Source organism: Ixodes scapularis, unplaced genomic scaffold (assembly GCF_016920785.2).
Source record: "Ixodes scapularis isolate PalLabHiFi unplaced genomic scaffold, ASM1692078v2 PGA_scaffold4__175_contigs__length_147842914, whole genome shotgun sequence".
NCBI classification, from domain to species: Eukaryota; Metazoa; Arthropoda; class Arachnida; order Ixodida; family Ixodidae; genus Ixodes; species Ixodes scapularis.
This window is the reverse complement of record NW_024609879.1, coordinates 121,496,606-121,524,401: the sequence shown is the minus strand read 5'-3', so window position 1 is coordinate 121,524,401 and position 27,796 is coordinate 121,496,606. Positions and strand designations below refer to the sequence as shown.

The 27,796-nt window shown below is 44.5% G+C and overlaps 1 protein-coding gene across 2 annotated transcripts in view; it reads left to right on the top strand.

Annotated features, from left to right (window-relative positions):
• Nucleotides 1–27,796, top strand: part of LOC120844098 (ral GTPase-activating protein subunit beta) — a 79,812-nt gene that overhangs the window by 12,491 nt on the left and 39,525 nt on the right. The window contains exons 7-16 of one of the 2 annotated variants that reach the window (XM_040215723.3): nt 699–866; nt 2,189–2,467; nt 3,564–3,835; nt 11,374–11,516; nt 15,201–15,304; nt 16,176–16,289; nt 16,988–17,107; nt 20,229–20,318; nt 26,680–26,820; nt 27,416–27,642. In XM_040215723.3, the coding sequence (XP_040071657.2) occupies nt 699–866; nt 2,189–2,467; nt 3,564–3,835; nt 11,374–11,516; nt 15,201–15,304; nt 16,176–16,289; nt 16,988–17,107; nt 20,229–20,318; nt 26,680–26,820; nt 27,416–27,642 (1,658 nt within the window). The remainder of the gene's footprint in view (nt 1–698; nt 867–2,188; nt 2,468–3,563; nt 3,836–11,373; nt 11,517–15,200; nt 15,305–16,175; nt 16,290–16,987; nt 17,108–20,228; nt 20,319–26,679; nt 26,821–27,415; nt 27,643–27,796) is intronic. The other variant, XM_040215724.3, reaches the window with a different exon arrangement.

Here is a 27,796-nt window from a genome sequence, read left to right as displayed (position 1 = left end):
GCTGGAGTTGGCAGATTTCGGCGACTTGGTTGATTTGAAAGTTTGCTGGCCAGTTTATTAAATATATAGACGGAATGAGACAGTAATATTTGACATGGGGTCTTCCTATATGATACTGAAGAGGGCTACATAGTTTTCTAAATATCAAAAATTAAGCGGAGTTGCCCTTTAACGCCGTTTCCCTTCGTCCGTGTTGTGGCGTCTGCAAGAACGAATTACACGAGGCTTCTTTTTGAAACGAAGCACGAAATCTATGGCACACAAAAAAATGAAACGTGTTTCGCTGCGATAATGCTTAAAAACAGAAGCTGCTGCCTGTTGTGTCTCTCAAGGAAGCCGACGTTATCCGAGAAACTCCCAGAGAGAATGTGCCCTCTGTCTGTGGTTCAATAGTTGTTGAGAGCCTAGGAAATGTGGGGCATGGCTTGTCATGTTCACGCATCTTGCTTTTCGGTTCAATCTTGGGCCTACATGTCAGCCAGTGCCGCAGTCTCATTGGCTGAGAAGCAACGGTGAGATACGTGGGACTCGCCATGCCTTGCGTTAGTGACTATCATGGGTTTCTTTGATAGAAGTTGCGAGCTTTTTGGGGCGAGTTAAGGACGTCATGTGGTAATGCTGTGTGGCCAACCGCTTTTGGTTTGCGTTGACCCAGAGATGAAATCCCATCTCGCGGTCTGCCGTTGTGCTTGTGGCAGGAATCAGCCACGTGGCCATTGAAGACGATCACCAGAAGTCCTTCTCGTCTCACTCGAGCGCGTCGTCCGTGTCGGGGGCGTCGCAGACCAGCTCCGGTCTGACGACGACCACTCCGCCGCACCAGCGGAGGGGACCGAACCGCATCACTGCCATTCCCAACTTCAAAGGTAAGCGAACACGATCCACTCCGGAAAGGAACCAAGGATTGCAGGTCATCGACATGGCATTATAGAAACTCTGGTGTTATTTTATGATTGAAACAGACCGCGAAGGAAATACCACGTGTCTTAGACAAACTACTTACTGTTCGGGAAACTTTAGGTGGTCTTGTGACGACGTGATGCCACATGACTTAGCAGTCGCACGACGTCATGTGACTTGACGTCAGGGTGTCGCGTGACATGCTGATGTCAAGGTTATATATAATATATAGACCTAATGGGGCTATACTGCTTATATTTTTGTGGACAAGAAAGAATTGACAAGCGTAAACTGAAAATAAAGGTTTAATCAACGAACTTGTGCCAAAAACGAAAAAAAGAATGAGCGTCGAGGTGTCGGCATGACGGCTGGCTAGTGCAAGAGTAAGTTGGTAAGGCCACGCTGGGCTCTTTGTTTAATACACTTGGTATCTCGAACATTTGGCCTAGAATGTTCGAGCGTCGATCTACGGCGAGACTTACTCGGCAAAGCCATGTTGGCCTCCTTATCTACCTTAAAATACCGAGTGTCTGCCGATACTACCCTAAGCGCCCATCCCTAAATGTTGTAACATCTGAAAAAAAATATGCGCAGTACTAAAAATGGTGACCTATCAAGAGCCCATCCCCCATTTTTTTGCAATTATCTCAAAATTTTGAGTGGGTGCTTGGTCGGTACTTTACGGTATTACACTCTGTATCTCGAACATTTGGCCTAGAATGTTCGAGCATCAAATTTTTGGGGTAACAGTTAACGTGTAGTATTTTTTAGAAGTATGGAGTACGTAGTGTTGCCTCTCGGCCATGCATGCAGCAATATGACCTAGACCTGTTCGTCGGTCAAGCATAACTCGTCGCTTTTTCTTATGAAACCCACTCCCATAAAATCTTTTCTGCTAGATTTAGTGGGGAAATTTTTCCGCTAGATTTAGCGGGGAAATTTTTCCGCTAGATTTAGCGGGGAAATTTTTCCGCTATTTAGCGGGGAAATTTTTTCCGCTAGATTTAGTGCGATAATTTTTCCGCTATATATAGCTGGGAAATTGTTTCCGCTAGATTTAGCGGGGCAAATTTTCCGCTAGATCTAGCGGGGAAACTTTCTCGCTAGATTTTGCGGGGAAATTTTCCCGCTAGATTTAGCGGGGAAATTTTCCCGCTAGATTTAGTGGGGAAATTTACCCATAATGCACCGCGCGGTTACGCCGACGGCGACGGCGCTCAAGCCGGAAACTGGCGCCTAAGAGCTGCGTTCTAAAAATACCTCAGATCTACTCGACTGCGTCTAACAGGCATGTCCAAGCCCGGGGTGTTCAACCGCTCTGCCACGTCTTCGGGCGGTGCGCCGGTTGTTGTCGCCGGCGCATCCGCGCTGGCGGCGGTGCAGTCGGTGCTACCGCCTTCGACCCAGCCAGCGACGCCATCGCCCTTGCAAGTCCGCTCGTCGCCGGCGTCGATGCGTCCGCGCTGCAACTCGATCCTGCACCTCTACGGGTCCTGGCTGTTTGAGGCGGCGCTGGTGGGCTCGGAGCTGGACACCCAGCACACTCCGTCACAGTCTCAGGGCGACGGTGAGTCCTTGGCGTGTTGTTTCTTAAATACTATAGTTGTTGGGGGAGAGCGTTGGTAAGGATGTAACTTTAGAAAGAGCTTTATGCATAAAGACAGTGGATGGAAGGACACATCTTTCAACTTTCAACACACAGATGATTTACTGCCAGCACGCATCGTCTTGGGAGACTCACTAGAGGAGAGGGAAAGTTGGAAGTAAGGGGAAGGGGAAGAAGGGGGGCGGCAGAGGGCCTAACCAGATAGGTTAGGCCCTTTGCTGCTTCTTCCCTTTCTGAGAGTAACGGCCAGCAGGTCGTGCGGGTATCCGGTGTCTATAAATATGCATGACAGTCTATTTGTTTCAGGCAAAGCAAGAAGGAAAGCGAATTAGACGCTCACATTTAGACAACATAATGTTGTTCTAACTCTGAGAGGTGGCAACAGCAGTTAGTACTACTGCTAGCCGGGGGTACCTGATTAGCTCCACACTGTAGTGACACATGCACGAATGCAAATGCATGTCAGTATGATGCGCATCCAGATCAAAAGGGGTGAGGATCAACCCTAGGATCTCTGGGTTCTTCGAAGCAAGCTTTTGCTCCACGCCCTGCAAGGTGTGGAGCGCTGGCACACTTTGCATATAGATATCAAGGTCGGGTTGCATGCTATCTGGTTAGGCCCTCGAACGAATTCGGAAAGGTTTATCATTCCTCGATATCACCTGCTGCAGTTCAGTAAAAACGTAGGGGTCTACTGCGGTCAGACGATTGCATATAAAGGATTCAGTTGTACTGCCACTTAACCAGTGATCTGAACATAAATGGCAAGGATTTAATCACCAGACTTATGTCTAGAGCAGAGAAGTGGGCGCATCACGATTTGGTGCTGCCAGCTCCGTTGCCATGCCGGCCTCCGTCGTACGCGGCATCTTTTTGCACGTGTTACGGATTCTAGTCAGTCGGCTCCGAATGCTATGGTCTCGCTGTCCTCGGCATCTTGTCTCGGCCGCGACGGCTGGACGCCACAACCTCACTGTACTCGATATCTTGTTGCAGCCGTAACGGTTTTTGGCCTGTCAGTTCTGAACGGTACGGTCTCTTGGTCGTTGGATCCCAGGCAGTGCCGAGAGCAGCGTCCACTCCCGCTCAAGCTCGGTGCTCGACTCCGGGGGCAGCGGCCGTGGAGGAGCGCAGTCGAGCTTGCCTGGCGTGCCAGAGTGGATCGAGGTCCCGCCGTGCCTCAGTGCGGAGAGCTTCGAGGCCGGGCAGGCCGAGGCAGTGGGTGCCCTCTGCCGCCTGTTCTGCGCCAAGCGCACGGGCGAGGAGGTCCTTCCGGTGTACTTCTCCCGCTTCTACCTGGCGCTGCGCCACAGCCTCAGCAACATTGAGGTGACGTGACGCCTGCTCTTTAAAAGCGACGGTTGCATGGGGGAACCCTGCACAGACCTTCCTTGCCCGCATTGGTTGTGCCCTAGCTAGCAAAGAGAGTATCAGCAGCAGAGTGCAGCTCTGTTGCTGACACTCTTTTAAAGTGGGCTGGACATAGTCCAGAGTTTTCCCCAGAAATTTCTGAGATGTGGACATTTGTCAATTTCCAGGGTGTTCGGGGGAGAATTGCTGAGAGTTTTGAGGCTCTCGGTACTTTCTCTGACGCACAGTAGTGATCTTGTTTGCAGGTATTATACAGTTCTGTTGCATAGTGCCACGTGAGTCTGCCTAAGGTGCCACTCTAGGGCGTTGTGCTTTTTGAAGATCGGCTTCATCTTGTCCAGTGGAGGCAGAATAGAGAGGTGGGCTGGACGTAGCAGGGGCGGGCTTTTAGCCAGACTGGTGGGCGGGAAAACCACTGCCACACACTGTGGGGAGAACCCTGGGTTTGACACTCACCCATGGCTGACCATGGCCTCCGAGATCCTGAAGCGAGCGAACGGCACGAACGCTTCTCTGGCCGTCCCATTCGTGTGGAAAGGGTGTATGCGGAAGAAGAGGAGGCGCTCTCAACCCAGGCATAGAATTAGCCGTTTCAATGGTTTCAGCATGACAGAAGGGAGACGATTCAAAGAAAAAGTTGTGTTACGTCGAGTTTCTGCAGCTTCTACTTATAGATTTTTTTGTCTTGTGGTAGAACAGTGAAAAGATGCTTTGGGGAAGGAGATAGGGAAGTTGTGATGCTTATTTAATTTGAAATATTCATCTGGACATGTGGCAGCTAGTGCTACAAGCACGCCTTTTGATATATTTAACTGCAATCTGTAGTGCATAAAAAGCCCTAGAAAAAATTTAGCTCCGCACGTAACGAATTCGGATTTCCCGAAATAAAAATAATCATGCTGTACTTCTTTTTTTTTTAATCTTCGCACATTGTTTGACATAGCTTATTGAGCTTGAGCACGAGATTTGATACTATCAAAGTGCAGTCCTCGTGTTGTCCTTCTTTTTATATATTTTTTTATTACTTATTGCACAATTTATGGGGGTCATATTGCAGCGTTTGCTTCTACTAGAAGCACCTTGAACCTGGCGTCACACTGCTTATACATCAAACAAAAGACAGTCTGCAGATATCAGTCACCACGATATCCGTGGTTCAAATGCTGCATGCCAAGTGTCTCCAACCCCTTGCCATGCGGCATTCAAAGCGCAGATCTCGTGGTGACTCGCATTCGAATCTGTTTGCAGACTGTCTTTTGTATGTTGTGCAAGCAGTGTGACCCGGCTTTAAAGTGATACTTTAACGAAATTTGAAATATACCCGTGGGGTTCAAAAATAGGTTGAATATGATCCACAATATCCGTAAATGACGATCACGTGTTTGTATTTTGAGCCTGGTGGATGTATTTTTGGTTATAAACGGCCCACTCTGGCAAGCGCTCGGAGAGCAGCCAGCGGAGAGCACGCGACATCCAACGCAATCGTGACGCAAAGCTGCGGCAAGGCCACGGGCGAGGCTCATGTCGAGGGGATAGCCCAGTCGTTCCAGCCACCGAAGCGGCTGCTTTTGTATGAATTTATAGTGACAGGTTAATCTTCTGTAATCTTGTAGGGGGACAATAGCGACTTCTGCGACACACAAAAGGCATTTTCGGGAAGAGGGGAGTTCCTCCTGCCCCTCTTCTCTCGTCGTGGCCGGAGGCGAGACAACCTCCGTCACTAGCTGTTAAGGTTCCTAGACGGGCATTACAAACGAGGCGTTAGCAACATCCACCAGGTGCTCTTTGCTAATTGTTTAATTCGTTTTAAAATTCCTTTTCGTGTCTTTGTTAACACGATATTGGTGTGTCCGATTGATACTGCTCCTTTGAACAGATATAGTCAAAAAATAAGCGCCGAAATTTTGTTGTAGTATCCCTTTAAGGAAAAAATTATGGCGGTGAAATACGACCACCTCGCAATGAATTTGCCGTTTTATTTTTATAAACTTTGTGATAATTGTAGGTATTGAATCAAAAGGTGGGGCGTTATCTAGTAAACATCTGGTTTTTGGCACATGAAGCACAAACCGCCGCATCCCGTTATGCACCTTGTGATGTAACTTAATTGATATGCAAACAGACAATGGGACCTCAAGAAAAATAACTCTGGTTTATTAATAAATTTCAACCTCATTGCAGCCTGGTTTATTCGGTATTCAAACTTCCAACCTGCTTTATTTACAGATGCCAAGCATTGAATTTTTAGATTAGACGTGAAGTACTTTGCGACGCAGTGCCTTCGAGCAGTTTCTTCCGATACGCAGCTCTGCCTGTCTGTCATAGTCATGCCTATGTTGACCAGGAATGGCCATTCAAACTTCTCTATTACAATTCTAGAATTTTTTGTCTCATGGTCGTCTCTTGTAGTGCAAATTAAACTCCAGATAAAATTAAACTTCGTTCAGGAAAAAAAAAATAATATTTTCTTGAATAAAAACAGCCATAATGTACTTTTTTTTATATTTTCGCATATTGTTTGACATAGCTTTTCGATCTTGAGTACAAGCTTTAATACTACAAATGTGCAATCCTTGTGAGATCCTTCTTTTTGTATTTTGTTATTTATTATGTAAATTATGCAAATCATAATGTTGTTTGCTTGTACTCTAAGCATGTTTAGGGCAAAAATTATGACGGTAAGATACGACCCATATTGTGGATGCGCGCACTTGTACGTATGTGCCGGCGAGGGTATGCGTTGTGTAGTCACGTATGTGTGCATGTTCATGGAGAGAGGCGATAGTATGACGGCGGCGCAGCCGGTGACGAAAAAAAATGCCGCGTTGCTCGTGCTCTGGAAGTGCATTCGCTGCACGCACACTGAACAGTACGAAAGCATATACATGCACACACACATGCTTCAGCATCTGTTTCTCCCCCAATGTGGTTTCTCTCCCAATGCCCCAAACATGCTACCAAAAAACATGCTGCTAAAAAATAAAGAAAAAGTGCTTTGTAGACTTGAATGCAAGGTCCGTACCTGGCCTGGGTCGTTCATGAATGTAGCCGTAAAGCCCGAGCTTGGCGCGCAAGCTCGACTGGGCCGTCCTATGGCTTGCGGGCTGGCCTGTACCAGTGCAGATCGCTACCTGTGACACTGACGGCTTCGCCGCTCTGTGATGACTAGGAGGATATCACCACCTCGTGGTGAGCGACGGAGTTAGCGCAATTACGCTCATACTGCTAAGGTGTTAGTCGAATGTGACGGCCAGAAACGCTTTCGCACTCGCGCTTCAAGATCTCAGAGGCCATGGGCTGACACACTTGCATGGTTTGATGTGTTTGCGCGTGACCAGTGGCGTAGTGCCACGTGGAGGGGGGTGTGTTTAGCGGTACGCTAACACTCCTCTTTCAATGGGGACTGCGAAGTAGGTTAAGAACTGCGCACCATCTGTAAGGCTCGGAGGCACTTTTTTTTTCAGGTTACACGTGCGGTGGCATTTCAGAGAAAACATTGCGATTCCCCCAAAGAAGTGCGCTGATGATACAGACAAGAAGTCCTTTATACACTTACAATTCCTTTGACACGCGTCACATCGTTGCGATAGAGAGGGCTGCTCGTTAAAAACCCCCCCAAGTGCTATTGCAGCTTCATCGCCTTTGACAAAAGGTCTGAGCCAGATGATTTTTTACAACGATAGATGTTATGGGCTCTTCTCTTGACTGAAAATGACGTCCGTTGATGTTGTAGTAACAGTTGTTGTAGTAATTGTTGTCATTGATGTTGTAGTTGGCCATGTAGGGTGTCCATCGCTGGAATCAAACCTGGGTCTGTCGCTTGTGAAGCGGGCGCATTACCACTAGGCCACACTACAGCATTAATAGCCCACTCTAAACATAGGGTTTTTGTAGTACACGATTGCCCACTGCACGCACTCTCCGTAAAAAAAGTGGCCTATAAAAAATTGCTGTCGTAGCATTGTCAATGTCAAGAGCTTGTGCAGGAAGACACGCTTTTGCGCGCTCTTGATATAAAAAAAAGAAACAAAAGCGTTCAGAACAAAATAAAACAAAACAAAAGCGTTCAGAACAAAACAGGTGTTTATTCTGTTCCGAACACTTATGTTCACTCACCCCACTGCCCCACTGTGCGTGAACGTGACACCCATGCCCAGCGACTTTGCCGTGATGTGTCGCAGCAATCGCTGTGACTGCACTGTAGATTAACGCAGGACTGCTTACTTTTTTTTCTTAAATGGAATGTTTTGCATGGCTCGCTCCTAGCAGTCCTAGAGCGCAGCTCTTGGGCGCCCGTTTCCTGCTTGAGCGGCGTTGCCGTCGGCGTAACCGCATGTTGCATTATGGGACGTTCCCCATAATGACGTCACACGCAATGATGTCACGCGGAAGAAATTTTCCCGCTAAATTTAGTGGGGAAATTTTCCCGCTAACCTTAGCAGGAAAATTTTACCCTCGTGACGTCACACGTGATGTCACATGTGACCCTCCCCTCCTTTTCCTCAAGAGCTGCGCTGTAATTCGGCATTACAGAGAATAGTGAACGCTTTTCATTCCTTTGATAACACACTCAAGTTCACATTCAAAGTTCTTTATTTTCTTCATTTGGAGATGAGAGGCAAAGAAAAAGGCAAGTCTGATGTTGCTTGACAGGTCCCTGTCTGAATGTTCGCCACATTGGAAATAATGCAAACGCAACATAAACTAGTAACAGCTGTGTTAGGGAGAAAAACAAAGTGATATGATAACCCAAATTTTGGCTATTCACAACAGCTACCGGAAACTCCTTAACAAACATTGAACATAAATTTTTTTTTTCTGGTTTCTTATTTCTATGTTCAGTTGTAATGGTGCATTCTTAAAGGGGCTGTGTGACGATATTGGATAGGAATGTTATTCACTTTACAAGAGCTTACTGGCACTGATGGGGCCCAAGTATTCGCAACTCCAGCCCGCCGCTCGCCCGCCCTCTCGCGGACAAACGGAGAACTAGAAGAGCAAAAAGGTGTGTGGCGGCTGCGCAGAGGTGGTGGCAGGGACTGTCGGCCTTGGTGCCTTGCTACTGCTATTACCGCATGGTTCTGGTCGGCTTGTTCGTGCGGGAAGCGCTTTTAACGAAAAAAGTGAGCTCGTTGAAAAAGGGATTCTTGTGTTCCACTTCGCAACAGCATTGCATGAAGAAACCGGGATGTCTAATTTCACGAGAAACGTTTCGTATATCGCATGTGCTGCAGAATTCTGGTCTTGTCGTCTTCAGCTCAATCTGTGCTCAACGTGACTGCAAATGATCCTGTTAGTATTGTAGAGCTCTAGCCTGCGGTCAACGAAAGGTTTGTTCTTTGCCTTAAGTAGGAGAAAACTGGTCGTGCAACGGTATGTCGAGCAATAGACATCGGGAATGAGTTTGTGTTTTAAGGCCAGTACAGGGAACATGACCATTTGTTCCAAGCACTTTCAAAAGATAGGTTACACCTAGTTGCTTTCTGGAAATTACAAAGGCAATTAAAGAAATGTTCGAAGCACTTTAAGAGTGTCTGTGTTAGCCGGGCGTTCGTGACGTGTATAGAAGGGACAGTTTTGGCGAGGCAAGTCGCAGCATTGCAAATGACAAGGTAGACAAATGGACAGTATATGAAACACGCTGATCACGTTAATAGTCAGTTTTAGCATGGTGTTACCGCAGGCTATCGTGAGCACTGCAACGCTCCTGGCGCACGCTGAAAATTAGGCTTCAAAGGCGCAGCGTGAACTTCCGGTTGCAATAATGCACCGTACGGTAGCCTGCAATCACGTGGTCCTAAAACCTCATATTAGCAACCATAGCGCAGTTTGATCACGTGTTGCTGTACACTAAAACCGCGACGATGAGCAGTGAGTTGTGAGCCTGTGACACGAAGACATCAATACAGTGAACGCTGCTTTTCCGCAGCTTGACGGTTGCCATGCGCAACACACCTTTTAGAGCACTAATAGCCAAGCAAAGCGCAAACATGATATCTTCATCACCCTCAAACATATTCTGCCACAAACAGTGGCGCAGCCGGTGCCTAAAATGCTTTCACCTTCCACAAAGCTTCTCAAGTTGAGCTTCCACGACTTTTAAACATCACCATGTTTGTTTTTCTAATGCACATCAACGTCTCCGTCACCTGTAATATGCTCCTGCTTTGACTGCTTGGCCTTTGTAGATACATAAATTATTTTGAACGCACCGACCAGCGTCAGCGAGCAGGTGCACGGGAAATCCTGCAGAATCTATCCCCGTCTCTTCCGCCATCTTGGAACTACCGCTCCGCCATCTATAAGGCGTTGGAGTTGTGAATACTCGCTCACAAAGCCACTGACCAAAAAGCTCCTTTTTCACTGCGTAATTTCGAGACTACAAGTGGATGCTTTCTTTCAGTCCCTCCTTCACTAAACTTGGATTGCATTATTGGTGTTGTCAACAATGCGATCCCCAGTATTTTGTCATCAAGCCTGCCGACCCCTGCAGTGACAATACTTAAATGCGGCTCATGCAGCGGGAGACGAGCACTGCATGAGGCATTCAGTTTGGGCTCCTGACAATCAATGCCTTGAAATTGCGTATTGGCTCCTGCCCATTAGCTTCAATGCCGGGAATAGCCAAACCTTAACTGTGTGTGTTGTACCCAGCACGTGCCTTGTGCCTTGCTAACTGCAGTGCATGGCTATGATAGACATTGTTGCATATATATGCGGTCTAAGCTCGTTATAAACAGACCTTGATTTTGACCAAGATTTAGGTCTGTCGTAAAAGGAGTATGTTGTATGCAGATACGAAGTTGAGTCAATGATATGTAGAGGAAAACCAATCAAACTTCAAAAATCGGTATGTTATATCCAAGTGTCTGTTGTAACCAGGTCTGTTGTAATGAGCTTAAACTGTAATGGGCTCCAGACCATGTGGCCACTTGTTCTGGCTGCGAGTTGAGGGGTTGAACGCAGCTCGTTTTTCTCATTTTTATTGCGACTGTCGTTTTTTGTGGAGAAAAGCAACTAACGTGTGTTTCACAGGTTATGAATATCAAGGAATAAAGGCTGGTTCACACTGCCCCATTTTGTTACGTTAAGTTACGTTACGAAATATTACGTTGAAGTCACCGGGACCTCTATGCTTCGTATTAAGCGAGGCTACCAGTTTAAGGAGAAAGCATGACACACGACGTTCGAGACACGAATGTTTCGGTGACTTATACGTAACATAACTTAACGTAAGAAAATGGGGCAGTGTGAGCCAGCCTTAATTCTAAGCGGTATTTACTGAAGGTACCAAAATTGTTACATTGCCCCTGTAAGGTTTACAGTCAGCAACCCTTGTAGTCTTGTAAACTGTCCTGTCACAACATTCTGAGGAGCCTGTTATTCCTAAACCTCCATGTGTTTCTTGAAACCCAGATTCCTAAGAATGATTGCTTAATGCACCGCTTAGAGGGCATGGCGGTCCTTGAATTTGCTTGCTGCTTGCTACCGTGCAGAGCAAGGCCCAGGTGGTTGCGAGCGTGCTGCTCAACTCGTGCGACCTGTTCCGCCAGGACATGGAGGGGGTCAACGTCCTCCTCCCCCTCTTCTTTCAAGCCCTCGAGTCTGTCTTCTGCCCCGACCGGGAGTCCAAGATAAGGCAAGGAATCTGGCTTCTGCTTCTCTCTCGACCTACCATATTGTTGCGAATGGAAAACGATTGACAAGCTAAAACTGAAGATAAAGGTTCAATTGGCAAACTCGTGCCAAAAACAGAAGAAAGAACGAGCATTGAGATGTCGGCGTGACAGCTGGCTTGTGCGAGGGTGAGTCGGCAAGGCCACATTGGGTCCCTTATCTACTACGCTGAATATTTCAAAAAATTTGGTCTAGAATGTTAGGGCTTCGAGCTAGGGCGAGACTGACTCGGCAAGGCCATGTTGGCCTTCTTATCTATTGCTCTCGGTATCTCGAACATTCGGTGTAGAATGTTTGAGTGTCGAACATTTGGGGTAAGAGTAAACTCGAAACTTCTAGAAGCATGGAGTAGCGTTCCCTCTCGGCAATATTTGTGGATGTCGACATGGTCCTAAGATCACCTGGTCTGGAATCTTTTCATCAAGCTGTGGGAAAGTTTTCCCTGTTGACAAACTGAAGCACCAGATGTGCGTTGCCGACGTTTGGAGTCAATTGATCAGACTGCTTGGAGCACCTATAACTAGAGGTGTGCGAATACCAAAATCCTTCGAAGCGAATAGAATCGAATAATAAATGTTACGAATTGGATCGAATATTTTCGAATACTAATAGTAGTTTCGAATGAGAACATCATTTAAAACAAATATTTTTTATTTGGTGTGAATTAAACAAGAACGCTCAATCAAGAAACAACTGTTTTTTTCCAACAAACCTTTATGAAAAGGTCAATTTTATTGCAATAACAAAAACGACACTCATGTGACTGATAAAACACATGAAATAAAAGATTGGTCAATCAAGGAGTCAAGTTACAGCACGTAAATGAAAGTACACAAGTGGAGGCGGGGCGGCAAGTAACGAAACCACGTGACTGTAAACGAATGTATACAAGCAGTGGCGGGTCGGCAGGCCACCATACAAAGTTGAAGACCGCGTCGCGCAGCTGCACCGACTTTGCGCCATTTCTTCCCCTGTTTAATAGTTCTGCCATAAGTGGCTGCCACAAAGAAGCAATAAATTAAGAATACATTGTTTGTTTGTTGTTTTTTTTTGGTGGAGGGAGCAAGTCCCACTTTTACCAGTAAAAACGGGTAGAAATAAATAACAAAATAAATACTGGCGAACTGATGAACCGGAAAATCAAGCAAAAAAATAACACGAGCCAGATATCGCCGATAGTCGATGTCAGCCGTAAATCCATATCCAAATCCATATCCGAATCCATAGCACCTTGGCTGCCTCGGCTACTGTAGTGAGTGTGGTCAGTCGCTTTTGTGCTCACGACGATGCGCGTGCCGTTGCAAATCAAAATCCCTCATCAAATCTATCGCAGCATTTGTGCTACGACCACTTCGCCAACTCCGCAATACAGACATCATGGCAAGCAAAAGACAGATCGCGCCACCGCGTGCAATTACGTTTTAGTGATTGATACAAAAAGAAAGGCACTTAGGTTGGCTTTTTGGGTTCGCCAAGCTCGAAACCATACTCCGTTGTCTAAGAACAAAACAGGGAACTTGACCGCGAGTTGACACTAATCAGCGAGTTCCGCATTATTCATAGTTTTCGAAGTATTCGAAGAATTCAAATACTTCGAACAGCAGAAGTGCGAAGCGAATCGAATCGAATGGCAAGCATTATTCTCGAAGTATTGGAAGTTTAGAATATTCGCACACCCTTACTTATAATGGATGGGCGTGGGTTTGGAGAAACCATTGTGAAAGAAGTTCCTGGATTTGTGTACTCTCATAGAACCCTACGGACCTGTCGAAAAGATGCATGATTAGAAACGCCACCATACTCGAGACCTTGGGATCATTTTATTTTGGAATTAAAACGCCATACGAGGGTTGAGACATCCGGTTTAAAAAGATTATCAAAATATTTCAACGTGCATCTTTTTTAAACTTTCTTTTCACTTGTTTTTAATTTTGCGTGGATCAGTGCTGTGGTGACAAAAGTTACTAGGGCAGAAACCGCCAAAGCTTTCAGACCAGTCAGTAGTTTATCAAGGACCGTGATATAGATTTTTATGCCTGTTACGAGCATTAATTGTATCACATTATTCATGGGTATTATAAAATTAATGTGCAAGATTATATAACTTTTTCACAGGGCTATTCTACGAGACAGAGACATAGTTTTTCCATAGTTCCATTCATGCCTCGTAATACCGTAATTGTTTTAAATATTCGTTTTTTCCACGGACCGTGGAGGAGTGGAACGAGCTTCCCCAAGAGACAATTGAGCAGGGATCTCTTGATTTGTTTGCCGCGCGTTTAGTATAATAATATTTTTTCTGTCTGTTACTGTGTGGCGGAGGATGTGAGTGCCTGTACAGTTGACTTTGTGTATTGCGTTTCATTATGCTTGTACCTCACCTGCTATGATCTCCATGTGAGATTAGCAGTATTACTAAATAAAAATAAATAAATAAATAAAATAAAAATAGTAGTGGAAAATCGAGGATCTGTTGTGTTATCTAAAAAACACAAGTCCTGTCGATGCTGATACTGTGGAAAGTTGCTCAGCTTGACAGTCGCAGTGCGAATTCTAACGTCGAAGCCAGTGAGAGTGGGTAGTACTGAACTCGCCATGATAAAGCCAACTCATGTTGTATGTTTCATTGGGCTCAGCTGCCAAATTGAATGAAAACAAAACTTCAGGGCTGGACGACATACCTAGTCGTATACGAACGGAGTGTTCTGGTATTTTGTCCTACTTTTTGTTTGCATTGTTTGATAGTTCAATGACCTCTGGATGCTTGCCCACCAAATGGAAAAGAGCTCATGTGGTTCCGGTTCTCAAATACGGCCAAAAAGATAGGGTTAACATTTACAGGCCCATCTTCCTACTGTGTGTGCACTCAAAAATACTACCGTATTTACTCGCATAATGAACACACTTTTTTTCTAAAAAAATTGACAGATATTTGGGGGGAGCGTTCATTACACGGGTAAAATTTTTGCATTTACACACTTCCTACAAATGTCAAATTAGGTGCCAATATGGCACAACAAGGTACTGTGGCATGTCTCCAGTGACGGAGACGCATTCACGGCTGGTCGGGGGCGCACCACAATAACCATGCTTTATAAATTGCAAACCTTTTTAGGGCGCTTTCGGGGTGCCTTTTGCCGAAGGAAAAGCGCCCTACAAAGCTCACTTAGCACAAAAAGCAACGCGACCGTTCTTAGGCGATATATAATTGCTAGTATCTGGCGGGCGTGCTCAGGTATATCCATGACTACGACTAGTGACTACGCCTATAAGAACTCAGGGTATAAGAATTCGTACAAAGTCCAACCCACGACCGACCCCCGAAGCCCACTCGCATAGATCAAGCTTCGTTCAAGGAGACAAGAACTCGTACAAAGTCCAACCAACCGCGGACCCCGAAGCCCCGCACAGATCAAGTTTCGTTTAGGGAGAGGCTACCAGACACTCTCAGCCTACAGCGCATCTGTTCAAGACTTTTAGAATCTTGATCAGCGAAACATATAAAAACATATAAAAGCACTTTTCCCGTAAAAGAACATGCTTCCACAGGGGGCTACTGTCAAAGAGTGATTTTGCCCTCTGTCTTCAGATTGTGTGGGAGTAACGTGCCATTGAACTTTAAACTTCCTTTTTATTTGTGCCGCAGGTTGGTGCCCAACATTTCTCAGGTGGAGCTCCGCTGGTCTTCCACCCACCTGCTCTTGTCCATGCTCCCACTTCCACTGCATTACGGAAACCTTCTGCTGAAAGGTATGCTCCCGCTAAAACCTTCTTGAGATCATTAATGCTTGTACCCTTGACTTTAGGATGATATTTATACGTCATTACCTGATTGAGTAAAAAAAACAATTACACTAGAACCTCGTTGATATGTTTTTCAGGGAAACGCAACAAAAAGAAAGGAGCCAAGAAAACATAGGAACCGACAACGCTTTGGGGGCCCATAAATGAGACAGGAAATCAGTCTCACTCTGTGGTTCATTTCAAGCAAACTTTTGCAGCTGTAAAAAATGACCAGAGTTTTTCAAATATAGGTTGACTGTTTGTTGGGAACTGTTACTTAAAATTAGGGGTCTTTATGTAATCATAATTATAAACTGTTGACTTATGAGAGAGAGCAGAATTTCTGAGCCGATCAAGCGATTCCAGGCGCTTTCCCGTGTCAGCCGCTGCTCCTAGCACGTCGGTGCAGAGCGGTGAAGACGCATGCATCGCTGTAAAGGGTGCAAATATTTGAATCGAACGATGCAAGCTCTGAAACTTTGGCATCTGGTCCTAACCACTAGAGCTAGATTTAGACGGAGACCGAGCATTTGGCGAGGCTCAGTTTATTTTTGCGATGAAAAAAAGCAGTTCTATTTTATCCCAAACCTGTGGTACTTCATTTGTACTAAATTCTTTAGGGGTATATAGTATGTATCTGTTGCATTGTTAATAAATTTTGGTATATATATATATATATATATATATATATATATATATATATATATATATATATATATATATATATATATTGATAAAGGATATGGTATTCGGTGTTAGCTGTGCCGGACGTTTCGCTGCCCATGCAGTGCATCGTCGGTTTGGTTTATGTCGTCCTCTGTTTCGATCTCGTCTGCAGACTTTGGGTCAAGCCAGACAGTGACCTTCCAGTCCCTGAGACCACGCCTGATGAACCTTCTGATTGGAGCGCTCCAGAACGAGACGGATTCAACCAACACGCAGATGCTTCTGGGTGGGTGTTTGGTTCCGCTACCATTGAGAGATGCTTCTGACCAGCTAAAATCCGATTCACGAACACATGGAGACACTGTGTTCGCTCCCAGATATTTCTGTGCGATACACATACAATATGAAGTGCTCGTGTTAGAAATGTGAAATAATTACATAAAATATGTGTGCTCTATTAGTAACGCAATTTTTTTTTTCAGTCTTTTGAATAGTATATGTTGAAAAATTCCAACTAAGCACATTACCATAGGCGCTTGAGGAAAAGATTAGCGAATAGCTACCGGGATCGTCTTTATTTGTTTGTGCAACCGTGGGCGTGCAATGCAACAGTACCGACAGTAGTACGGTACTTTTGGGCAAGCGAGGAGAGATGAAGCAATTAGAAGCGTAGCCTGTGGCAACGGTTACACAAAGACAAGCGGGTGCTACAGCTATGTGATGCGTGGTCACGCAATTCTTTATTGGTCTCAGTTTGGAACAGAGAAAGGTGTGAGCAGCGTACACACAAGGTACCGCTGTGGAACATGTTCCACAGCGGTACCTTGTGTGGAGGCTGCTCGTTGGTCATCCTCAAGTTTGCGTGTGTCTCGCCTCGTACCTCGGCAGTGCTTGATATTTGACCAAGTTTATGGAGGAGAAACTAGGAAAGTACTATTCTTGTTGTTCTAATCCCGATCGTTTCTCTGATCTGGCCGATTTCAGGCGGTCTTCTGTTCTGCGTGCAAGACGCAACCGCCCACGAGGAGGCCAATCAGGTGACCCAGCCGGCTTCGACGGGTCAGGACAATGCCAACATGACCTACTCCAACCTTCTTTGCTCCGGTGAGCCTGACATCTTGTCACCTTCTGCTTTTTTGAAAGTTAGTTTTCACGAGTCCCCATGATGCCTGCAACTTGCTATAAAATGCAGAGCACGCGTTCCTAGAGCCATCAAGTGAGTTATGCTTACGGTAATGTCGGCACTCCATTCTCAGTCTTTTTGTGGACGCCGCCATTTTGGCACGCAGTGCAGAGTGAGTGCAATTGACTATTTTTTAAAATAAGAAATTGTGACTTTTCCGAGCCTTACATGCGGTGTCGGGAGGTTCAGGTGATGCCGGCTTCCACAGTCACAGACTGTTTTAGTGATTCCGGAGGACAAAAGACCGTTTCCGACGATTTAAAACAATGCTTCGGATAACTAGCAACGCTGACTTTGAGCACCAACATAGCCAATGCGTAGTAACTCCAAAGCACTCGCAGCTGTGTGAACACACTCCTCTATTTTTTTGGATCTCGGTGGTGGCCGGGATACGTAAAGCTGGTCCTGAAGCGAAGCTTTGCCTGAGCCATGCCAAGCGCAAGTTCGTCTGCTTCTTTTGGAGGAGTTGCGGTGACGTCAGAAATACGCCGAGCTTTGATTGGCTGTGGTTGAAGGATAGTGGGTAGACCTTGAGGTCTGCCCACTATCCTTCCAATGGGAGCCAATCAGATCTCGGTGTTCTGACGTCACCACAATCCCTGCAAAAGAAGCAGACGAACTGGCGCTCCGCATAGGCTCTTCAACCGGGTTTCTAGGAACGCAGGGGTTCAAAGTACCCTCGTAAGTATTTCTCGGTCATCTCCACCCCTGAGTAAAGCGTTTTACATGTTTAAACACTATTTTAGAGGATTTGAGTCACCTTGTGATGCACAGTTAGGAGTCAATCACTCCCTAGTATGTGAAATATTGTTTCGAGGGCCTGTTGGCTTCTGCACTGCTTTATTGTATCAATGCCAAGTTTAAAGACCCATGGTCTGAGCGAGTGCCAGTTCCCACACTCTTGACGAGATTACATTTAGATTTCAGCCCTGCGTTTTTTCGGTGTTTATTGCTCGGAATACTGGAGGCAGCAGCAGTGCGAGCATGTGACTTTGAAGATGATTTGATGGTGTTGACCCGTGTGGCGGTATAATTGGTGGAATTGGATGAGGGACTGAAACATTTTAGAGAACAAGCCAGGTTACTGAAAACTGGGACTTGGATTTGCAGCAGCCGGTGTTGGTCGTGCGATGAGCAAGCGAATTTCGCGGGGAATGAAACTCTCTCGGTGAAATGCAGGACTGTGTTGGTGGATGTGGTTTCTGTAACCAAACAAATTGCTTGTTAGAAAGTGATACATAATTTTTTTGTACATTCCAACTTCTAAGTCGTGTTGGTGGGCCAACTTGAGTTGTAACCAGACATTTTATGACCTGTGAATTTTAGTCGAGATGCCAAAAGTTCATGGTTGCGACATTTTTTCTTTTGTCTACATCGAATTCTTTTTTCGGCACAAACTAGAAGGCTTTTTGATCCTTTTTTGTGTCCTGGTTGGGTGAAAACTTGTACGTGGTGAGTTTTGAAGTAACATTCTACTTTTTTGTGGGCGGTACTTGGCGAGAATTCCCATTGATTGCACCTTTGAAGTTGAGTCTGTTTGCTTTGTTAGGACCGTCTTCAAAAAAGAAGATTATCTGTTCGCAACATTTTAGTGGCTTCCATCTGTAGGCCACAGAGCAAAGTTACAGTAGTTTTCAGAGTGTTTGTGACAAGCGTTTCTGACGTGGAATATGTCAGAAAACCTTCTTTCTTGAACTGTGCTGTCTCTCTGCATGGCTGGTGCTGGGGCTATTTTTAATTTGAAACTTGGTGCCTTCGCTGGATGGTTGGTTTAAATGTGCAAAAGACTAACCTTTTGGAAACCAACTTTCGTTGTCAATCAAATAATTTATGACTTATTTTTCTTTCCTGTTTTATTTTGGTGTTAACTGTTTAGTTATAAAAAATAGAATCATAAGAAACTTGACAAAAAAAAAATCGGCATGCATTTAGAAAATTTGCGGATTGCCCTCGCACATTTTCAGGCACAGCCGTGCCTTGGGATTTTTAGACGTAGCACAAGTAATATTCATTATACTCCATTTCGCCTTAAAGTCTACTGCAACAGAGCCCACGAGTCATGTTCGCCAATCCAGAGCTCCACGCATTCCAGGTGGCTTCATGCATCGCCCATCCAGAAGGTCACATGATATGCTCTGAGCTATGAATTGGTTCTGGTGGCTCGTAGCATCCATTGCAGTACATCCTAAGCCAAGACTCACACATGTGTTGGGGGATGCTCAAAATGTGAACCCAGGTTTGTCTCGGTGCCTCAAAAGCCCGACTAAACGGCAAACCGAATGTCGTTGATAGTTTTTGGACCTCTTTCCTTTCTAAAGTGTGGTTTCGGCTGGCATCCCACCCCAAATGCTCTCACTTCCTTTTTTTCTTTTTTTTTTTTTACAGCAAAAGTCATGTAGAGCTAAATAAAGGGAAAAAGAAAGGTTTTTTCAAGGGCTGCCATTGTAATTTACAAAAGTATGTCTGGATGGTGCATTGGTTTTGTGAAGATGTTGGAGTAAAGACTTACACTAATAAAAAATTGCGAGCTAAAAAAAACAAAAAACTTCATACGGCTGTGTGGGGTTAGGTCTTTCTAAATTAAAAGTGAAAAAAATAAAACAAAACAAAAAAACTTGTGGGTTATTGGGCTGTTTCGTTACACAAAACAGGAAACAAGAACAAAGTCAATTACTTCCTTCACTCAGTTTGTTATTTTTATACAATCAAACATATGAAACATAAAGAACGACATTTTTTTTCTTTCACATTGGCCAATAAAAGAAAAAAAGCTTAGCTCCATGCTGCTTCTTGGAAAATTGTGCTTTTTTTATTTGTAACTGTTGATTAAAACATACTTGCTCTTTGATAAAAAGAAAAAAAGCACAACCCAGCCACACTTTTATGCTAAATTACAGTGTTGGAGCCTGTGAAACCAGTTGTTAAGACTTATTTAAAATAAATCCGATTCCTTGGGCCCCCGCTGTGCAACGAAGCAGGCAAATGGCGCTACTACCACTTTGTTTTGGTTTGGGGGCTGGCTGTTGTTGACCTTGCTTGCAGATGAGGAGTCCCCGCGGTGGTTGCGCAGGGAGAAATCGCATAGCTTGTCCTCAGAATCTGACTGGGACCCGTTTGGAGCTGATGGCCTCGGTAAACCCTCAGTGAGCTCTCTCACCCGTGGGGCTGCGCTTGCCTGGTGGCCGGTGTGTCTGTGTCGGGTGTCTCTTTTGGTGTTCTTGCGTGGTGCGGCGGTGCTAATGCTGGATGGCTGCTCAGTCGTTGCGACGGTTTGTGGTTTTCTGTGGTCTGCTCGGTGGAGGCTGCTTCGCTTGGCGTCCCGCTTGTGGTGTCGAAAGAAAGCTGTCCTCTACGAAAGGAAGCTGTCTTTTTTCGTTTTAACCCCTTAAAGGAAAGCTGAAGAGGTTCTTGAAAGAGAATGAGTCAGGGGTAAATTCTAGAGTGTTTTTATGACGTGAAACTGGATACCGCATTCGTTTTCCCCAAAGGTGTAAGTAAATGCAAGAAAACACGAAAAACCTCCAACCAGTTGTTACGTCACGAAAGGATCTTTCGGCCGCCAAAAAAGTGTCGCTTGTGTAGGCAGCGCGAGTATTCACAAGCTTGCTAGGTATGTTCCCCCACACTGACACCAGTCGGGACGTCTTTTTCTGGCCGTTTTGAAAATAGCAAGAGTCGCCGTGCACAGCTTTGATAGTCGCTGAAGATGCGCGAAAGCGGAGATCCCGAAAACTCCTTTTATGACGTAACGCTCCGGGAAGGCTATTTTAGTGGTACTTTGAAAATGACTTTCTGCAGCCTCCGTGCACCAAACTGAAAAATAATTCCTATGTTCGTGATCCTGGAGGGCAAATAAAAACAGTTTTACAGTTTCCCTTTAAAGAGCAACTCTGGTTAAATTTTGATGTGAGATAACAATGCAGTCCTACATCGTATCATCTGAAAAGCCTACACGTAAAATATTGCGACACGATTCCGCCTAAAGTTTATTAAACCGGCCAACAAAGCCGGAGCAACTCCACAGTCGCCGAAGTCCACCCAATCTAGCGTACAATGAGTGGTGCGCGGAGCAGTGCAGTTAGCATCGCTGTGTGGACACTGCCAACACTGTGCGGAACGCCAACAACTTGAAGGATTGTTTTGTTTATTTCTTACTTTTCGAGGCGCGAGGGCGAGAGAGAAAAAAGAGAGTGCAGCGCGCCGTTCACAGCTTTCGTTGATGACAGCCGACGTCTCCGTACCACTTGGTGTCCAGTAGTTGACGAGCAGGACCAATGTTGCCTGCTGCAGGCAAGGTTTCGGTTTCGCCTTGTGATTTTCGTTCAAACGAGGTTTGGAAGGAAACTATTAAACTTTTCGGAAACGAATGACATACAACTGTTTATTAGTAGTTTTGACACAATAATTACCTGCAATCCCAGAATTTTCGGAATTAGAGTTGTTTAAAGCACAAAATAAGCAAAAATTAAAAAAAAAAAGAAAATAGTTTTTTTTTTGCAATTTGAAAAGTTTATTTATTTCTGCACATTTTCCATTGTCACAGTGTTCCTAGAAAGTCCTATTTCGGGCTGAAGATCACTTCTTTCGAAAGCAAGTAGCGGGTGACCACGCCTCCTTTTGGGATACGCTCCTCATTTATAAATTTTCCAACAAAACAAATTTCAACACCAGATCTAAAAGCTTGTCCAGTAACAGATAATCTTCAAAATTATCTGGCAACTATTGCACACCTTTTTTTCTTTTTTAACCAGGACAATCCCGAGACGCTGTGCGTGTTTTTTCCACGTGTGTACCGTGTGAACTTTCAAGCACCTGTGTTTTTGCGACGACAAAATGTCGGCATTGAATGCTGTTCTTTCATTCAATGGTGGTAGCATTGCACAAGCAAATATTTTGAAGTCCTGTTGATGAAACCCCGTGTGGAACACCATCAAGTGGCTGAGGGAAGTTGACTGCTCACAAATATACTTTACGGACCGAGCGACACAACAGGTCACAAGAGAAGCTCAGCAAGCAAGGTGATAAGCCTAAAAGCGAAGTCATGACTTTAGCAATGACTTCGAAGTTGGCGGCTATCGACAAAATGACTCTGAGGCTGTTGGTGCCAATAGCAATTTGGTGTTCACCTGTTTTTTTACTTTAAAGTCAGTTACCTCAAAACAGTGTTTTTCAGTACATAGGTACCATTATTTCTTTAACCTGCCATTATAGAGGGTTGACTTTTTATTCCTACTACCTAAATAGGCTTGAAAAGTACTGAACTAGAATTAAAAATGTGCACCTAACAGTTTTTGTTTTACAGATTTTTTAATGCACTAAGAAAACTAAAATTTTAGTATTAGAATTAAAAAAATTGAGAAACATTTATTTTCAATTAATTTATATACTTCTAGATCAATAATACATTTTTTCGAACAAAATGATATTTAATATAACAGGAATACTCCTAGTAGTCACTGAGAAAATGTTCCTTAGCATGGCCTAAATTGCATGGAGAGTATAGGACTTACCCTGGTCCCCTTCACCATTTTTGGACGAGCCTAGCTTGTCAACTTGGAGTTGTCCCCAAACCGTCTGGGACGAGAATGGCTTGTCTGCTGTCCCCTGTTCACGCGCTGAACCATTTTGGACAAACCAGGTTCGCTCATGGCTTAGTTTGTGGTTAAGTTAGCGGCTCTGCCAACAAATGGCACCCCTGGATGTCTAAAAATTTTGTTCCCATTCCATTTGTGGTCATAAGTTTGATTTTGTGGGCAATGAATGTGCAATTTCAAAGACAACAATATAACAGTTGAGGGTCAGAAGTTCTCCAGAACTAAAAACGGTTAAGGGGTTTAATGAACCTTTTTTGAGTAACAGGCGCACTCTGGGGGTTGTCTACAAACTACTGATGGAGGGCAGCCCAACGTGCATCCACCTCTAGCTCTCCACCGTTGTGAGTTAACCTGGCACACGCAGGGCACAACCCGTATTAGACCGCCATATTTGCCCGATAGTGGCGTCCCCTAATGTCGCTAGAATTGCAAACACCCCTAACGCTAAAAAAAGAAAAAGAATTGTTAGAAAGAAACGAACACGCATAGATGGGTGTTGACAGTGTTGGTCGTGCGGGACGGTGCTCTCCAGAAATGGTAGCAGAAGGAAGCAAGGATCAGGGGAGAGTGTGTCATGCATGCGCAGAAACCTTTTGGAAAAAAGTTCATTCGATTCGGTATATTGTAAGTTTTTTTGTTTTGGTATTAGAAATTTCAATATGCCAAATCTCTTATTTCGGAATATTAGAATTTACAATGTAAACCAAAGTTTTAATTTGGAATATTCGATTTTCTAATATGCCATATTTTTCATTTGGAACATTAGAATTTGCAATATACCAGATTTTCAATATGAAATGTTGGAAATTCCAATATACTAAATTTTCAGTTGGGTGTATTGGAATTCTGAATACTATATGAATTTTGGGTATTGAAATTTCCAATATACGAATTTGGTATATATTGGAAATGTCTGGGCCATTACAGAGATCCTTTTGGGATAGGCAGGTGTCGCAGTGGGGAAGGGGCACGTTTGTTCCCGATGTTCTCTAGTGTACCGCATTCACTCGAGAAACATGCGCACATTTTACAAACAAGGCCCGCACCTTCTGCTTTCCCGCAGAGCACAGATGCATCCAAGCTTTGCATTCTACAAAAGAAATGTACCTAATACAGAATCTGAGACAAAACAATTATTCGCAAAGGGAATGTCGCCACAACTCGAATCACAACTTGGCCTCCCCCTTCTAAAAACACGCAGAACCGCATCCACCCTAACCATACTGCCCAAGTTTTATCACCACTTCCCTTTCCAGATTAACTTGTACTGGACACGCGCACCACACACCTCACGTCGCCTAGATGATTCTTGCAAACTGCTCTATTCCTAGGACTAATACCTTTAAGCTTTCCTCCTTGCAGCTGGCTATCAGCTACTGGAACAGATTGATTCAATAGCAGTGATATTTTTACGACTTAGACAGCATAATCTTTTCATTGTTATTCTTTGTTTTTTCTTTCTTTCGTTTGGCCAATGTGCCCTACATACACAAAGGACTGTGTGCCCCGCCTATGTAAAGCCCCACGTAATAAATGAAATGAAATTTGCACAGATAAGATTTCCTCGTGATGTCTGTCCCGTAAGCTTCTGCGATGCTCCCGTCGATCGCATGATCGGCTATTTGTGAGTTCTGTGGGAAAGTGGACTCGCAGTCTTTGTTCGTGAACAGTGCTCCTGTTATCCGAGCAAATGTGGTTAGTCAGAATCAGTACGAGCCTAAGTGGGTTACGAAGAATTGAGTCAGTTGTTCGTGGGATTTTCATTTTACTTCCAAAGAGTGGATGGAATACGGGAGGTAGGGTCTGCATTTCAGTTTTACAATGTAAACCACCGCCCTCTTATATTTATTTTTGTCAATAGTGTAGTGTTAGTATCATAAGAAGCACATAAAAGCTTGAATTAACAGAAAATTACATTAAAAAATCTTTTCTTTGCCAGAAATTCTTTATGGATGCATTCGTCATTGAGCAGTTTATTAACTTGGGAAGCATGCAACCCAGTAGGCGCATACTGCGACGTCCTTGTGCAATCTGTACTCCAGTGCTGCATTTCTGAATCACATTGTTGCAGCATTGCATTTTCATTCAAAGTTGGGACAATGAGAAGAATGTAGGATTTAAACAAGCCACCTAAATAGTATACTTCTATAATTCAATAATGCTTTTAAGATAGCTTTTGTTTTTTTATAATTTAATGAGGTGAGTTTCACGGCTACCTGCAGTGCCATATTTTGCTAAAGCTATGATATGGGTCACATATTATGAGTGTTTATAATATGATTCTTTTACAATTTTCTACTTGGCGACAAAAGCCATACAATTTTCACGAAATGGGACAACACACTGTGTCAGGAGGCTGATTTACGATTTTTGCATTAGAAATTTCTTGGAATCTCCTCTCGCAGGTGAGTACGATTTGTATCGCCTTTGTTGTTTGGAACTTCCTGCCGGTCTGTTTGGGTTTATGTTGTCAGCTTCGCTCATTAATCCCGTACTGTTTCTACAGTTGGTGATGCCAACACTTTTTTGTTTGTTGTTTTTAACATTCGGCATTTATGAATGGTTTTGTGGCGTGTTTGCTTCCCCGGCTTTTAGACCTGCCTGGTGTGGGTTCACTTCTTGTCAGCCTGTCTGTATCCTGCGACAATCAATGTTACTCTGTCTTTTTGTGACTAATACCTGCTTTCTGTGGAATGATGGCCACTTTGCATATGGCCAAGGCACTGTCGTTGAGCTGCAAGTGTTTCGCTTGTACATATTCTTGTGTTGCGCCTCGTGCAAGAGGTGAGATCTCTGTGTTTGGTATAATGTTCAGTTATGAACCTTTATATTTTAATAAAGCAAACCTGGGATTTGCCTTAGAAAGTATAAAATTGCTAAGGAACCATGTGCCCATGTCAATTGTTAAGCAAGCTAACCCTTGGTTTGACGGTTTATTTTTATTTTCATTGTTTTTGGTAGAAATTCCAGTCATCCCTTTCGTTTTGTTGCTTTATGACTTGCCATACAATACCGATCATATGCCCATGTCTCTATACCCAATTGCTACCTACTTTTGAAACATTTGAAATATTGGCAAATTACGTATCAAGTGCCCACTGCAGCAAACCTCGCAGCCTTTACTGAATCACTCAGCTTTGTGGAGAGTCAATCCTGTGTTGCCTGCATTGAGCTGGCTGTCTTAGAATCACTGGATAGGTTTCCTGAGTATTGCACTCCCTTTCTCTTTGCCAACAATTTTTTTTTTTTTTGGTTGGCGGTTTTGGACTTGCTCTAAATTAGTCACACCTGGGTCGCTGTGACGCGTCATTGCACTGTGAGAGTTTTTCATTCTATCATCAACTTTTAATCTGTACGTGCAATCAGTTGATTAATCTTCCTTATCTGCATTTATCTCCAAAAAGGGTATAGTAATCTTCATTTCTTTTTCCTTGTTTTATAAATTATTTTTTTGATACTGCCACCACTACCAAAATTCAGCTCCACTAGTGGCGGCATCTAGTGGAGGCAGTGGGAACCTGGGTGCTCACTTATCTGGCTCTTTTTCCGTTTGCGAAAGCATCATTTTGTTTTAAAACAAAAGGTAAAAGCCTGTTTGCAAGGTCTGTTGTTGGAGGTCAATATGGAACGATTGGTGCTTGAAAATTGATCACTTGGGGGCATAAAAAAATGTTGGTGTACGAGAAAATTATTTTATAGAACAACCTGTCACTGCGCATTCGAATGAGCTTACTCAGCTCAAAGTAGAGCGTACAGAAAGAAACCCTGCTGGCAAATGGACCAAAAAGGGAGTTTCAGTACTCCAAAAACCCATCCAGTGACTAGGCTATCTTCTGCAAGGATTTCTCTTGTGCTAATCGCGATGCCTGGTGGCTTTCCCCGACGGTCTATTTCGCAAGATTCGGCCAATGCACTGTTTGTGCGTTCCATCTACCTGGTCTGCCACCGGCTCATCTCTTCGTGGAAGACGGACATGCACGTTTCGCTGGCTGCCCTGGAGGTGCTTTCGGGACTGGCTAGGATACGCCAGCCCCAGCAGGGTGGGTGGCCTCTCCTTGCTTCTCGGGATTGTTTTCTTTTCTCATCTTCTATTGTTTTAAAGCAGAAGGCTTTAAAACAATAAAAGATTGTTTAAAAAAACTAAAAATTTTTTTTTTTTAGAGCAATATTGACGGCGAGAGATTTATCCGAAATTCTGCGCGAAAAGTCCATGACGTCACGGGTTATTCTGGAATGACCATCTCGGTTGTGAAGGCAAAGCCGATCCACCTCTCCTCCGCATGACCGTAATGCCGAAAGAGGAAACACGTGGAAAGGAGGTGACTGCCAACTAAATTGCGTCTCGTGCCATCAATATTGCTCTAAAAAATTTTTTTTTTTTCTTAAAATTAATTTTTTGATTTACATGTCCCAAGCAGTCTGTTAAATTTTTTTTTCTTTTCAGGGACCCTTTAAGTTTTAATTATTGATTTTATGGGCCATGTTACAATTGTAATTTCGAAAACGCCGCCCTGACATGTCGCAGCTGTCGCCGTGACTATACTGCGTATTAACACGGGATTGCTCCATTTTTTTCTTTGACTTTGACCTGTGTTCGTGCGCTGCTTTCATTGATTCCTCTTGTATTCACGTCAGACTCCCTGGAGTGTCGGCGTGCCGTGAAGTGGATCTGCGACTTCGTGGTGTACCAGTGCCAGCGTCCCCCGCCGTTCCACTCCCGCGACCTCCACTCGACCATCGTGGCGGCCTTCCAGTGCCTCACCACGTGGCTCATGGCGCACCCACTGCTGTTGCAGGACAAAGAGTGCGTGCACTACGTGCTCGAGGTGGTCGAACTCGGCATCTCCGGCTCCAAGTCTCAGGCAGGTGGCAGCACTGTTTGAACCTAGAAATAACGTGTGCTCAGGTTTGACAGTGTTTGAAACCGTTTGATTGAGCGCAAGAACTCTGACTTCGCGAGAAGAAGTGCCCTGCTCAACGTCCGACGCCTCGAGTCGCACGGGGCGTAAGGGTGCA